At 36.4% G+C, this 14,541-nt stretch overlaps 1 protein-coding gene across 34 annotated transcripts in view; it reads left to right on the top strand.

The window, feature by feature from the left end:
* Positions 1-11,341, top strand: part of HYCC2 (hyccin PI4KA lipid kinase complex subunit 2) — an 83,590-nt gene extending 72,249 nt beyond the window's left edge. For 18 of the 34 annotated variants that reach the window (XM_074009675.1, XM_005573885.5, XM_074009683.1 and 15 more), the window contains 3 exons: positions 1,804-1,963; positions 2,680-2,847; positions 8,318-11,341. In XM_074009675.1, coding sequence (XP_073865776.1) covers positions 1,804-1,963; positions 2,680-2,847; positions 8,318-8,919 — 930 coding nt within the window. In that variant the 3' untranslated portion in view covers positions 8,920-11,341. The remainder of the gene's footprint in view (positions 1-1,803; positions 1,964-2,679; positions 2,848-8,317) is intronic. The other 16 variants (XM_074009679.1, XM_074009699.1, XM_074009691.1 and 13 more) reach the window with 1 other exon arrangement.
* The last annotated feature ends 3,200 nt before the right edge of the window (positions 11,342-14,541 follow it).

The following is a 14,541-nucleotide window of genomic DNA, read 5'->3' as shown; positions in this document are numbered from 1 at the left end:
AAGAAACTAAACTTAAATTTAATACCAAAATTATAAATACCAAAGACAATGTATTATAAGCACCACATTGCAGTTTTATTTCTACTTGCAAAGGAATAAAAACAGTCTAAATGTCCCACAGCAGAAAATGATTTAAGTTATATAATATTTACTTGATGAGATTATATATATGAGGTTTTATATTAAAGGGAAGTGCTAGCTTGTATGAGGTAGAAAAACAGTATACAACTATTTTTTAGATCTAGACAGGACAGAGGAAACATAAAATGCTATAATAGTTGTCTAGGTGATTTGACTGAATTTTTATTCCTTTCCAATTTCCTAAGCTTTTTGTAGTATTTTGATAACAGTATTCTTAAAATACTATTTTCTACTTGCAGTATTGTAAGAATACAGCTTTTTATTTCACTGTTTCAAAAAATCACTATTATTTTTTGAGACAGGGTCTCACTCTGTCACTTATGCTGGAGTGCAGTGGTGTGATGACAGTTCACTGTAACCTCCACCTTCTGGGCTCAAGTGGTCCTCCTGCCTCAGCCTCCTGAGTCGCTGGGACTACAGGTGCATACCGGCACACCTGGCAAATTTTTGTATTTTTTTGTGGAGACAAGGTCTCACCTTGTTGCCCAGGCTGGTCTCAAATTCCCAGACTCAAGTGATCTGCCTGCTTCAGCCTCTCAAAGTGGTGGGATTACAGGCATGAGCCACCATGCCTGGCTCAGCTTTTTAAAAGCCATTGTATTTATATCATTTTTAAAATATTTAAGCCAAATATAAATTTATCAAGGTAGCATTTGCAGTAATTCTCCATTTGAATTCCCATTTGTTTCCTAATCTTACCCTGAGTTATATTAAAACAAATGGATAAAAAGATTTAAAAATTACATCATCAGAGTAGTACCTTGAACTTATGAAACTCTTTAATAGTTGATCCTTTCAACAATCTTGTAAATTAAGTAGAGGTGGCATTTCCAAGGCAATACAGGTAAAGAGATTAGTAACTCTAGTTACAGTATTCCTTTATTGTCCGTGGTCTCTGAGGTACACAATAATAATACCCTCTTTCCCTGTTCAAATCTAGAGCCATATGATAAACAGAAAAATAGTTGGTATATGGGGAACAAGTATTTTCATTACTGTTAAAAGCTAAATTGAAAGACTTTCCTCCACATCTAGACCTTGGAACAGCCCACTGGCAAGAATGTTTGAGTGAGCAGATCAGGCACACCCATCCAGGCTGCTTAATTCCATGTGGGCTTGTCCAAGTGGAGAGGGAAGGAGCAAGACAATCCTTTAGCTCAAGATTTTTGCTAGATTAGTACAGCCCAGTTAGGAAACATGGATCAGTCAAATGGCAATTACCAGGTATGTCACTTTCCTCTTCAGGGAGCAGAAAATGGTAGGACAAAATGTCAGAAGTATTTAAGGAACATTTCTCCTCATGTAAACAGAAGAGCAGAGAACATCCTAATGTTTTATTAGAGATTAAATTTTGCATGTTATTTATCTGAAGAATCAGACAATTCTAAATTGTCTCATAATCAGAGTTTATATGTTAATTCTTTGGCATGCTTTTTCTCTTTGAAAGTCAACAATTTTAAGGCATCATTGGGGTATGTGACTCATATTTTAGAAATTCTCATTTGAAAAGCCTGCTTAAAAGAATACAGAACAAGAAAGATACATTTATTAAACATTATAATACAAATTTTAAATACATATTCAAAAGTTATGGACACATGTAGTATAAACAAAAACTGCATATTGATTGTAAACTTGTATAGACTTATATTATCATTTTAGGTTGCCAATGCCATGAAAAACTCATTACCATTTGATGCTCCTGATTCTACACAAGAAGGCCAGAAAGTCCTTAAAGTTGAAGTCACTCCAACAGTGCCGAGGATTTCTCGGACTGCAATTACAACAGCTTCAATCCGTCGTCATAGATGGAGAAGAGAAGGTGAGTACAAAATCCCCATAGTCCACACATGGAGTCAAGTAAATTTATCACTGTTTTTACAGACTATCTTAGCACATGATATTAAAAGACCCTGTGTAAAGTAAATTTTTTTGTTTATCACTAGAAATGTGACTAAATGTCTAAAGTTATTTTAATATGTATTTATAAAATAGATGTTTAGATTGCTGTATGAAGATTAAAACAAAATAAGATGAGGTTAATTTTTGTCTTTTTTTGAACTAAATAAGAAAAATAGGAAAGAAGTTGCTTTAACCTTGTTACCATACTGGAAAAAAAAAGGTGCACGTATGAGCACTGTGGGAAAAACTATATAACTGGCCAAACAGTATAATGCAAGCTATTCATAAAATGATTTATTCTTGATTTTTGATTTTTATCTTTGCCTTTCCTTTTTTTGTAAGTGCTGAATCCAGCAGTATTTCATACACATGGTACTTGAATAGTCAAGCTGTCTTGCCTAAGAGATATTGCCATTTTAATGATCCTGATTTTTCTGTCTTAATTCATTTGCAAACCTCACATTGTTCATCTGCTGCCTTATGTGTGTGCATGCTGTGCACACACATGTAACTATATAAATAGTGTTTGTGTTTATATCATATCCATATATACATTTTCTTATCTGCCTGGGTCAAAATGCTCAGAAAATAATAGAGCAGCATAAAAGCACTAAAATTTTATATGTTGAATCCCAGATGGCTTTGACTTCTCAAACGAGGCTGACTCGAGTATTCCTGGCTCCCCGATCCAACACGGCTCCACTGACCTAGGGATCAAACGTGTGCAAGAGGGGGAGGTGCTGGTGCGCAGGACCCCTGAGCATGGCTCACCCGAGCCCAACTCAGCAACAGCCACAACAGAGGGTAGGACAGAGATGAGGAGGCAGAAGTCAGTGAGGCAGTTGCTGGAGAAGGATCCTGGCTCTCTATCCCCAAGCAGAGCATCTTTCCATTCTAATGTGTGTTTCCAGTACCCCAGGGTGTATTAGCTTCTCCTTGCAAAGCACCCTCCCTCCTCATATGCATAGCACCGGGTCAGGTGCAATCTTTAGTTACCATTTGTGCTGGTCTGAAGTCTGCATCCTGTGTAATCAAGGAACAGCTTGGCATGGCTACTAACAAGGCAGGGTCCTGTCTCCACAAGGTCTGCAAATGCTTGGAATTTTTTTTATTACTGAGCATGTTTATTCTAACATTAGGAAAGAAAAATGTACCCAGTGGACATGAGCCTTATTCATCAACATGAATGATTTTAATTATACAATAATTTATTCTTTAAAATTTTTGAAGAGAGTTTTAAAACATTAGCATATTATCTTTAAGATCAAAATTGAAGTGGAGCCAGCTGGTTTATGTGTAATTCTGTGGTGTTCAATGAAGAATTTCTTAGCTCTTTGACCAAGTATGCTGATGTTCATTGGCTTTATCATCTGTAGATTAAGTTGCTTAGGTCTAACTAGTAAACTACTGACACCTTCTATAAATGTGCTATCCTGATGCACAGTACATTTTACAATTTACTGTAAATAATGGTGGTATTAAATTCAATGGAATTAAAATGTATTATTATATTTAGAGGTCAGATATCCTAGTAGAGCCTTATTTCTATAATGTAAGTATCACAACATGGAGGGGTTTTTTAATACCCTTCCCTTGAACCCCCATCTGCAAAAGAATGCTTCTCTTTGTTGGGAAAGTATTTACTTGCTGTTTTGCATGTAATGCCATAGGAATTAGCTTTGTAAAGGAGGGAACTGTAGCCAGTTTTTAAAAAGTTATTTAATGTATTGCTACTGTGGATCCTTTATACTTATTAAATCAAACAAGTAGCTTTAAATGAGGTTATATATTTTTACTCAAAGACCAAACATACATAAAGCAGTTAATTTCCACCATAGGGAACTCTCTTGCTCTTTGGTGCATTAGAAATTTGAGCATGCTCAGTAAGAATCTAAATCTACCCTCTGTTCCCTTGCCCATTTACCCAGATTGACCTTATTTCATTTAACAGTGTTGCATGTGCATGACCTAGGGACCCAAAAAAGTTGGTGCTGTTTGAGAGATCCTTTAAATGGCTCTGAAAGATGCAGCCTTCCCTTTATTCCCTGTATCTTATTACGTTATCCCTAGGAGTAAGTTTTATCTTGTATAAACATGTAACAATAAGATGATGAATAGATGTGGAACCCAGAGTTGGCCTAAACTGAACATTTTTGAATGACTGAGCCACTTGATATTTATCTACTACTATTGCTAGAATATTGGAAGTATTTATGCTAAATATAGTACCATGTTAATCAACAGTTGCTCAAATTCCAGAAAGTGTAGGATTAGGTTGAAGCATTCCTTCAGATACATCAAGTCATACACTTTGAAACAAATGAACCAAAATAGTAGTTCCTTTTTAATATCCTATAAAATATTAAAATATCCTATTTTAATATCTATCACTGGTAAAATTTCAGTTTGGGGGAGGGAGGAAGAAGGTGTAGCCACAAGGAAAGAGGAATGTTTCCTTATTTTACCTTTTAATCCAGATTGTTTGTAGTCTTATTTATTTATTTTTTTGAGGCAGGATCTCACTCACATCACCCAGGCAGGAGTACAGTGGCACAATCAAGGCTCACTGTAGCCTCAACTTCCTGGGCTCAAGTGATCTTCCCTCAGCCTCTGGAATAGCTAGTACTACAGGCACGCCACCACAGCCGGCTAGTTTTTTGTATTTTTAGTAGAGATATGGTTTTGCCATGTTGCCTAGGCTGGTCTCAAACTCCTGGACTCAAGCAGTCTGCCCACCTCAGCCTCCCAGGGTGCTGGGATTACAGGCATGAGCCACCACCCCGGCCTATTTGTAGTTTTAAATCAATGTTAACAGAAGCCAAATGTATAGGTAAAGTCAGCCATGAATAGAAATGTTCATTAAAAATCCATTTCATAGCTTCTTGGGGTTCAGTGTAAATACAAAAAGGAATAAAAAAAAAAAAAAAAAAATCTATTTCAGATGTCTCCTCTTCGGACCAGGAATGTATTGTTATCACCTTTGGAGCAAATTACAAAGGAAAAATGTTTTGAGACACTGTTGCCTTTTTCTTTCTTGAGGGTTTTTTCTCGACCCCCAGATGGTCTCACTCTGTTGCCCAGGCTGGAGTGTAGTCGCACAGTCGTAGCTCACTGTAACCTCAAACTCCTGGGCTCCAGCAAACCTCTGGCATCACCCTTCTCAGTAGCTAGGACAACAGGCATGTCACCATGCCCAGTTAATTTTTAAATTGTTTGTAGAGATGGGGTCTTGCTATGTTGTCCGGGCTAGTCTTGAACTCCCAGGCTCAAGCACTTCTCCCGTCTTGGCCTCCCACGTGTGACGCACTGCACCCAGCCTCCTTAAGATTCGTAGCTCACTACCACCTCGAGTTCCTGGACTTAAGTGATCCTCCCACCTCTGCCTCCTCAGTAGCTGGGACTATAGGTGGGTGCCATCACATCTGGCTAATTTTTTAACTTTCTGGAGATAGGATCTTGCTATTTGCCCAGGCTGGTCTCAAACTCCTCAACTCAAAGGATCTGTTTTGGCTTCCCAAAATGTTGGGATTACAGGCGTGAGCCACCATACCCCACCAAACAGAAGAAAGGAAATTACTAAAACCTATGAAAAGTTTTGGTAATTCTGAACTCTGCTGAAGCTTTTGGATTGACATAGATTATTGACTAGTTTTCTGCTATGATGGTTTTAAATAATTTTACAATTAAAATTGGGTTTATTACATGTTGAAATTGAAGAGACAATATAAGCCCATTACCTACTTTTCTCCTGATGTCGAGTACATTCTATTTGTGACTTTTAAAGCTGGAGTTAAGATTATTACTAAACTGGCCAGGCACGATGGCTCATGCCTATAATCCCAGCACTTTGGGAGGCCCAGGCAGGTGGATTGCTTGAGCCCAGGAGTTTGAGACCAGCCTGGGCAACATGGCAAAACCCCGTCTCTACAAAATATACAAAAATTAGCCAAGCATGGTGGCACATGCCTGTAGTCCCAGCTACTTGAGAGGCTGAGGTGGGAGGATCACTTGAGCCTGGGAGGTTGAGGCTACAGTGGACTGTGATTGTGCCACTGCACTCCAGCCTGTGCAACAGAGTGAGACCTTGTCTCAAAAAATATATAATAAAAATAAATAAACAAATGTTTTTAAAAATTATTACTAAACTGAAGACAATACCTGTGATTAAAGTATAATCAGTATTCCATTATATATACTAAGCATTTCTTAGTATATAAAATATCAATAGATTCTCTTGCATGATGGCTTTTATGTTACCATCTTTTTTATGGCCATATTGCTTGGACATCAGATCTGCATGTAGCAAGATTCAGAAGCTAGCACTAAGTCTCTCAGTCTTCTTTCCTAATAAATATACCTAATGATACATTTCTGTTCACTCCCAGTTTTATATCACTAATATCAATTCTGACCCAATAACTATCCTTTCTTGGGCATTTTGGAGTTCTTTATACTAATTCTAAGTAAATTACTAAAATGTATCATATGAATATAAAGTTTTTATTTTGAGGCATATTATAAAAGTACATTATATACAGTTCTTTTGAAGAGGTTGAGAGAAGTGGTGTCAGCTGCTACTGTTCTTAGTAAATGCATTTTCATATGGCTTTGCATGATGATTAAAGATTATTAAACTGCTGGATATAATAAGGTGCCTTTTGCTTTAAGGATAGCTTATTTCATTCTTTAGAAGGAAGAAAATAATCCATATGAGTAAATGTAGCTAAGTAAATATTTTTCCAGGTACTATGTTAAATAAAAGATTGTGTTTAAATATTTTGTATATATTTTGCTTAGGTAACTTATATCTCTAATATTTGTTTAGATTCTTTCCTGACATTTTTACCTTACCTGTAATGTTGATATCTGTTTTGTAGATTCAGATTAAATTTATGGCAGTCTGGAAAATGTATTTAATGAGGTAGCAAGCCAATATGAGTTCTTGAAAGAAGCAAATGTATTACTTTCTAAGAGAATGTTGATCATACTCTCAGTAAGAGAAGTGGCTTTCTGTAAACTGCAAGCTCAATATATTATATATTCTTCTCTTCCTCCCACAAAAACCCAAGATAAGAATTCTGTTGTTGGCCGGGAGAGATGGCTCACGCCTGTAATCCCAGCACTTTGGGAGGCTGAAGTGGGCAGATCACTTGAGGTCAGGAATTGGAGACCAGCCTGGCCAACATGGTGAAACCCCATCTCTACTAAAAATATAAAAATTAGCTGGGCATGGTGGTGCACGCCTGTAATCCCAGCTACTCGGGAGGGTAAGGCAGGAGAATTACTTGAACCAGGGAGGCAGAGGTTGCAGTGAGCTGAAGATCGTGCCACTGTACTCCAGTCTGGGTGACGGAGTGAGACTCTGTCTCAAAAAAAAAAAAAAAAAAAATTATTTTGTTAACTGCAGTTTCTGCATGAAATGAAATGTGATGGGACACTATAGTATTTTGTGATTATGACATCTCAATACTAAGAATCTAAAATATTACAGAAATAATTACATAAAATATTATCAAAACATACCATATAGAAAATATAAATCCTTCTTAAATACCCCTGCTGGTTCCCTACCACTGCTCTCTGATAATATTTTCTTCACATTAATTGATCAAAATATGGAAACCAGTGAGTAGAAAAGGCCATAAGACAAAATATGACTGTGAAGTTACAGAAGCAATATAGTTTTGAGTTATTTTAAAAAATTGCTAGTTCCATGTTAAAGGTTCTAAAGCCATATAGAAGCAGTTAACCAACCACTGAGTAAATATAAATTTTATTATAGTTAAAAAGAGTTTGGCCTGTAAGCATAAATGAGTTTTTGGTATAATTCTGGGTAACCAGAATTAGAAGAGGGTCTCTTGCACATCTTATGGTGAGTTAAAGAAGGTATGAGGGGCAAAGTTTTTTTTTTTTTTTTTTTCCAGTAGGTAGATATAGTCATTTCAGAAGAATGATAGAGTGCATTATAAAAATTTATGTTAACTGTTGTATTTTACCTAGTTGTTTTACATGCCTAAATATTGACAATATACTAGATATGTTTGTGGATAGTTTTACAAAAACTGGACTAAATAAAGCTAAATTAACATGTTTGAGCATAGTAGAACTCTGTGTAGATTAAGATTTCCCCTAAATTATTTAGGGGAAGTGTTGATAGTAGGGCTATTGACAACCTATAGCAAGCATTACCCAAGAGATAAGGTCAGTATTGTTATTCACAGCTGCTTCTTACTTAATTTAGCTATTGCTGAGTCTGTCTGATTTGTTTTCTTAGGTGCTGAGGGTGTAAATGGAGGAGAGGAGTCTGTAAACCTGAATGATGCAGATGAAGGATTTTCATCAGGGGCTTCCCTCAGCAGTCAGCCAATTGGGACCAAACCATCCTCCTCTTCTCAGAGGGGAAGCTTAAGGAAAGTAGCAACTGGGCGTTCAGCCAAGGATAAAGAAACAGCCTCTGCCATCAAATCCAGTGAGAGCCCTCGAGATTCAGTAGTTCGCAAGCAGTATGTACAGCAACCAACTGATCTTAGTGTAGATTCAGTTGAGCTGACACCAATGAAGAAACACCTGAGCCTGCCTGCTGGCCAGGTGGTGCCAAAAACCAATAGCTTAAGTCTAATCCGGACAGCCAGTGCTTCCTCAAGTAAATCATTTGACTATGTAAATGGCAGTCAAGCAAGTACCAGCATTGGGGTTGGCACTGAGGGAGGTACTAATTTAGCAGCTAACAATGCTAATCGATACTCAACTGTCAGTCTGCAGGAAGACCGGCTAGGTCAAGCTGGCGAAGGTAAAGAGCTTCTCAGCCCAGGAGCCCCCTTAACCAAGCAGTCTCGATCCCCAAGTTTCAATATGCAGCTAATATCCCAGGTGTAGTTTTGACATCCTCCCTCATCTTTCTGCTTACCTTTTAAACTGAACATTTCATTGTGCAAGAAGACACTTCATCCCACATTGTGAAAATATTGGTCACTGTCATCAGATTTCATTTAGTTTAGGTATCTTCATACTGTATTTTGTATCAAAACAGCAATAAGGTTTTCTTTATCCCTCTTTCCTACATCTTCACGTATTCCTTGTAAATGTGTTTGTGAAGCAGTATAAAATGTTTGCCTTTTCCATGCCTTCCTTTCTCCTTGGGTGATGTGCAATCCATCGTAGGCTGATCGGTCCCATTTCAACACTGTGAGACTGAGGATACGTTAGAGGAAATGGTGTATATGATCCCTATGAAACGATTCTTTGGCTTTTGTTTAAAAACAAAACAAAACGGGTTTGTTCTCATAATCTAGAGAACTATGAAGATTACTGGATCATATTTTTTTCTCTTAACCAGGAGTGCCTCAGAGATTCTGCAATGACTTTGGACTTCTCTGAGTCTGTGCAATCATTTTCTGGAGAAGCATGGGGAAAGGTGGTAGACTGCTGCACTTTTTCATTAAAATGAGGGTAGCTCTTTCTCCACCCCCCATCTCGTTTATCCCGAAGACATAAATGTTCAATTACGGAGGCATTTAAATCAAGTTGTGACCACCTCCATTGGAGGACAGGGCTCTAAGTTGATTGTGTAATTGATAATGCACTTTCTCAATGGCTCTATAGTCATTATTAACATGTCTTCCCTCTTCCCCACAAGGACATATAAGGTCATTTCTGTCCTTCAAGTTTGGCCAACTAACAAATCAGATTCTGAGGGGCATGTTCTATTTCCCAGGAATGATTGACACTTTGGTGCTGGGGTTTTGTGGGGGGAGGGATGGTTTTTGTTTAGCTTGTGTGGAGATTGTGTGTGTGAGAGGAGATTTTGATTCTTCTTTTTTTTCTTTTCCTTTGTGAGCTGATGGCTGAAGTATAACAGTACATCTTCAGGTAAAGAGAGGGATTTCTCAATCTACTTTCTGTTATGTCAGACTATAAGAGAAACCCTTTCAGCTGCTTTCTAGATGTACCTAAATTCAGTCAGGTATTTTGGATTAAGAAACCTAAAGTCCTGATACATTACATACTCCAAGGAAATATATCAGGGACAGACAATTGGCTGAAAACACTGATACTTCAATGTGACACATTTTTATAGAACATTTCTACCAGGGGGTACTGACCTTGATTTCTCCTATAAGGACCACACTGCCTTTGTGTTTAATGTAATGCAATTTGTGTACCTTCTAATCATATATCTGCAGTTTCTCATTTTTATAAAACTTTGAAATCATGCCAATAAGCTAGATGTTGAATGTATGTAAGTAGCATTTGGTAACTGCTAAGAGGTTACAAAAACATTATTGGTAAAAAAAATTTTCTTAGTTCTGATCTGGTTGGATAAGATTTTATCATAACCTCTTCTGGGTCTCAGGCTCTGATGTTTGAAAAAGAAGGGAATATACTGGGTTTTAAAAAATCAGTGTATTGTGACTTAAACTGTTATAAGTTATCCTTCCACAGAATATATCAGAGCTATTAGTGCTTTGTACATTTAGATGTTTTTACTTGATTATTGTTTAAAAAAAAATACTGAATTTATAGAAAGCAAGTATTCTCCTAATTAACAAAAGTTAAAATTTTATCCCTACCATTAAAATTACAATAGATTTTGATAAATAACAGAAAAAAAAATTTTTTTTTTTTCACACCTAGCAATGCTCCCGTTTTTATTGTAAGAACTTTCTTTTCTCCCTAAGAGACTTTCTGTTAGACTCTTTATATATGAGATGCTTGTTTGAATTTGGTAGTCTGTAACATTTTCCAGCTCATGTGAAAATGGAAAACTAGAACCTGAACTATTATCTACAACATTGCCAAAGTCCGGGGTAAAGCTAAAAGTTGATAAATAGACAATTTATTGATTTATGTGTGTCTGTGTGTGTGTGTGTATATATATATATGGTGTGTATATGTATATATCACAAAGTTGTATTTTAAATATCCTTTCTTTTAATTTAAGGGATGTCAAATAAATGAAAGGAGGTTAAAAATAGCCAAAATAAATGAGCTGTAAAGGTCTATAACATACTAAAAAAGGCAGTTTCAGGTATGTAAGGAAAGGAGCATTATACTCACCTAGAAAGTGAGATCTTGGCTATGGCTGGAGGTCAGTCACTTTATGGCATAAATTATGGTTTTATTTGAGAGGTACAAAGACTGTTTTTAATTCAAATTGTGCATTTATTGGCATCTAAATCTAGCATGATTTTACTTAAAGCACAAAAGAAATACCACACAATACCAAATTACAGCAAAAGTTACAATAAATACAACAAAATTTTCCTTTGGCTAGAAATCTTATGTTATACCTGAAAAATTGGTTTTAAAAAATGTTCATCATGGCTGGGCACGGTGGCTCACACCTGTAATCCCAGCACTCTGGGAGGCTGAGGTGGGCGAATCACAAGGTCAAGAGTTCGAGACCAGCCTGGCGAAACCCTGTCTCTACTAAAAATACAAAAAATGAGCGGGGCATGGTGGCAGGCGCCTATAATCCCAGCTACTCGGGAGGCTGAGGCAGGAGAATCGCTTGAACCCGGGAGGTGGAGTTTGCAGTGAGCTGAAAACGCGACACTGCATTTCAGCCTGGGCGACAGTGCAAGACTCCGTCTCCAAAAAAAAAAAAAAAAAAAAAAAGTTCATCTTAGAGGATTTTATTTATCTGTATATATATACATATATGCTTGTACGTATACATACACACATTAACATTTTATGACCCTGTAACATTTGTTTTCTATTCTTTTAGGTGATGTGAGTTGACCTCAGTGAAGAAACATTTCATTTAGTCTAAACCTTGCATTCAGGGTCTTACAACAGATTTCTTGTTTCAAGAATTATTATTAGTTAAAATGGAAGGCGTTAGTTTAACAAACTGAGAGTCAAATTTTCTAACTTTTTAACTATGCATTTTAACATGCATTATTTTTGGCATTTAATTTAAAATAGTTTGTTTCAGATATACAACAGCTGTTACAGATATATGCCAGCAATATTTATACCTTTTTAACAAGCTTTTGTTGTATATTTTCTAATTTCTATAAGTCTAACCATCTATGAAAAAGATATTTAGGGAGAAAATACTTGTTTTCTGTAATAAAACAAATAGGTTGATGCCATGTATGCCAAGTTGGATAAAAGAATACAAAGAAATAGCTGAAGGCTTGGGAGCTCTGCTCTGACATTAATTACTGGAAAGCAAACTAAAATGCAAAGTGAATAGTTAACTCAGAAGATTTGATATTTTGAGACAGGGTCTCACTCTGTCCTCCAGGCTGGAGTGCAGTGGCACTATCACGGCTCACTGCAGCCTCGACCTCCCTGGGCTCAGGTGATCCTCCCACCTCAGCCTCTGGAGTAGCTGGAACTCCAGACATGCCCCACCATGCCTGGCTAATTTTTGTATTTTTAGTAGAGACGAGGTTTTGCCATGTTGCCCAGGCTGGTCTTGAACTCCTGGGTTTAAGAGATCCACCCACCTGGCGTCACAGAAGTGCTAGGATTACAGACATAACTACCACACCTGGCTTGAAGACTTTTAAATGTGAAAATATTTTAAGAAGCTAAGGGGAAAATTGTTATTTTAAAATCCTGATCCCCTTACCTTTACCCCTTACCATTCCCATTCCTTTCCAATTCACTTTTCTTTGTCTGCTTATGATAGAATCAGAACTGTGCTAAGAAACCCTAGGGATAATCTAGCTAGTCTCCCACTCCCTCACCCCAACATTCATCCTCAAGAAACGGAAGCTCAGAGGTTGTGGTATGATAAAGGTCATATAACTAAAGCAGAGCCAGAATCAAACGCAGTCTCCCATGGGTTTGGGGAGGCAGTGGGTTGTTAACTCCATTTTTGCAGTTTCTTTATAGTTCTGGTCTAATAGTTGGTGAATACAGCACATTAAGAAAAGTGTTAAATCCAAATGTACAGTAATCTAGATGGGGAAGTGTTGGAAATGTTAAGTATATCTACAGATGTAAGGATCAACACATTATTCTAATTTATGCATATTTTCTGCCACATAACAGTTGTATGCTGCCATTTTATAGTTGAATACATTTGTTGGGGATTTATTTAAATGTAAAATAAACCCAATGAAACGGCTTTGATCAGTGTTTTCTAGTTATTTTAAAGTAATTTTTGAGTCAGCCAGCTTTCAGTCACCAGTGTGGCAAGCTAATTATATTGCACAATAGAGTATTGCAAAGTAAAGATTAAATAAATTTGATTCCATTAATTTTTAATGTACAAAGAGACTGAATCTTACTTATGCTTAGAGCAAATGCAAGCAATATTTCCTTATATGATTGAAAAAGGTTTTATAGTGTGAAGCTTATGATTCCATAATGGAACAGTGACCATGATGTCATTTAAAGTGTGTATATACCGTATAAAATGTCTTAAATGCAGTAGTCTCAGCTATATAAGCTCAGTATTTCCAGTCTGTATTCTCAAATTCCACGTAGTAGCTTTAAATTAATTAAAATTGTTTATTAGACACTGGAATACTGAGAATAACTTCAGATTGTTTTGTTTGCACTACTTTTGTGAATATTTTAATGAAATGGAGTCAATTTTTTAGTACTTCAGTTGTTGACAATCAGTTGTCTCGTTTAAATCTCTGCATGTTCATTTGTAAATAAAAAATGTAGTACCTGTCTTTAGGGGTAGTCCCCTATTTATTACAAACACTGGCAAGGAATATCTCTCCATTTCTGACCTTGGATTACAAAGTATGTTTTGGGTTTTTCTTTTTTAATCAGTATTTCAGTTACATATTTGTTTTCAGCTTTAAAAAGTTTAACAGGTCATGCCAATGATCAGAAAATCTGTAAGATTTTAGAGCAATTTTTCTACGTACAGCTATGTTAAACAGTCTGAACATGAGACTTTTTATCTTTCAAGTTGAATGATTATTGTCATCGTTTTACCACTAAGTTGGTTGAGACACTTACTTGTAATACTTTAATTTTTTTAAAGTGTTTTTAGAAACAAGTTGTTTGAAAACTAATTAGAAATTAGAATATTTGCCTGGTTATGAGAAGATGGAATGCAGTGTAAAACTGTTAACAATGCTAATAAAATTATGAGTCATCACATTGGTACAGTTTTCCATGCCAAGGTGGTCATATTGATAATGTAAGACAAATTTTAGTATTACTTGCATTATGTGTACCTAATAGGTATATCATACTGGTACTGAGCATATATAGAATATTCATGGAGGAGTCATCACCACCCAACCTCCTTGCCCATGTAGGCATATTTCTTCTGAACTTGACTACACAAGTACAACATTTTGGTAACTTCAGTCTTTTCAATATTTTTGTAATCTTAGCCATAGTCCTATGAGAAATATATGTAAGAGTAAACAATTCAGGATAGAAATTGGCAGAAAGCTGGGAATGATGTGAAATAACTGGCAGCATAGTACAGAAATGTAGGGTATATGTTTTGCTTCTGGATTTTTAAAAATTGTGTTAATTATGTTTACAAATTAAGGCATATTCAGATGT

The sequence above is a fragment of the Macaca fascicularis genome, chromosome 12 (assembly GCF_037993035.2).
Source record: "Macaca fascicularis isolate 582-1 chromosome 12, T2T-MFA8v1.1".
Lineage (NCBI taxonomy): Eukaryota > Metazoa > Chordata > Mammalia > Primates > Cercopithecidae > Macaca > Macaca fascicularis.
Note: the sequence above shows the minus strand (reverse complement) of the source record. Positions and strands in the feature narration are given on the sequence as shown.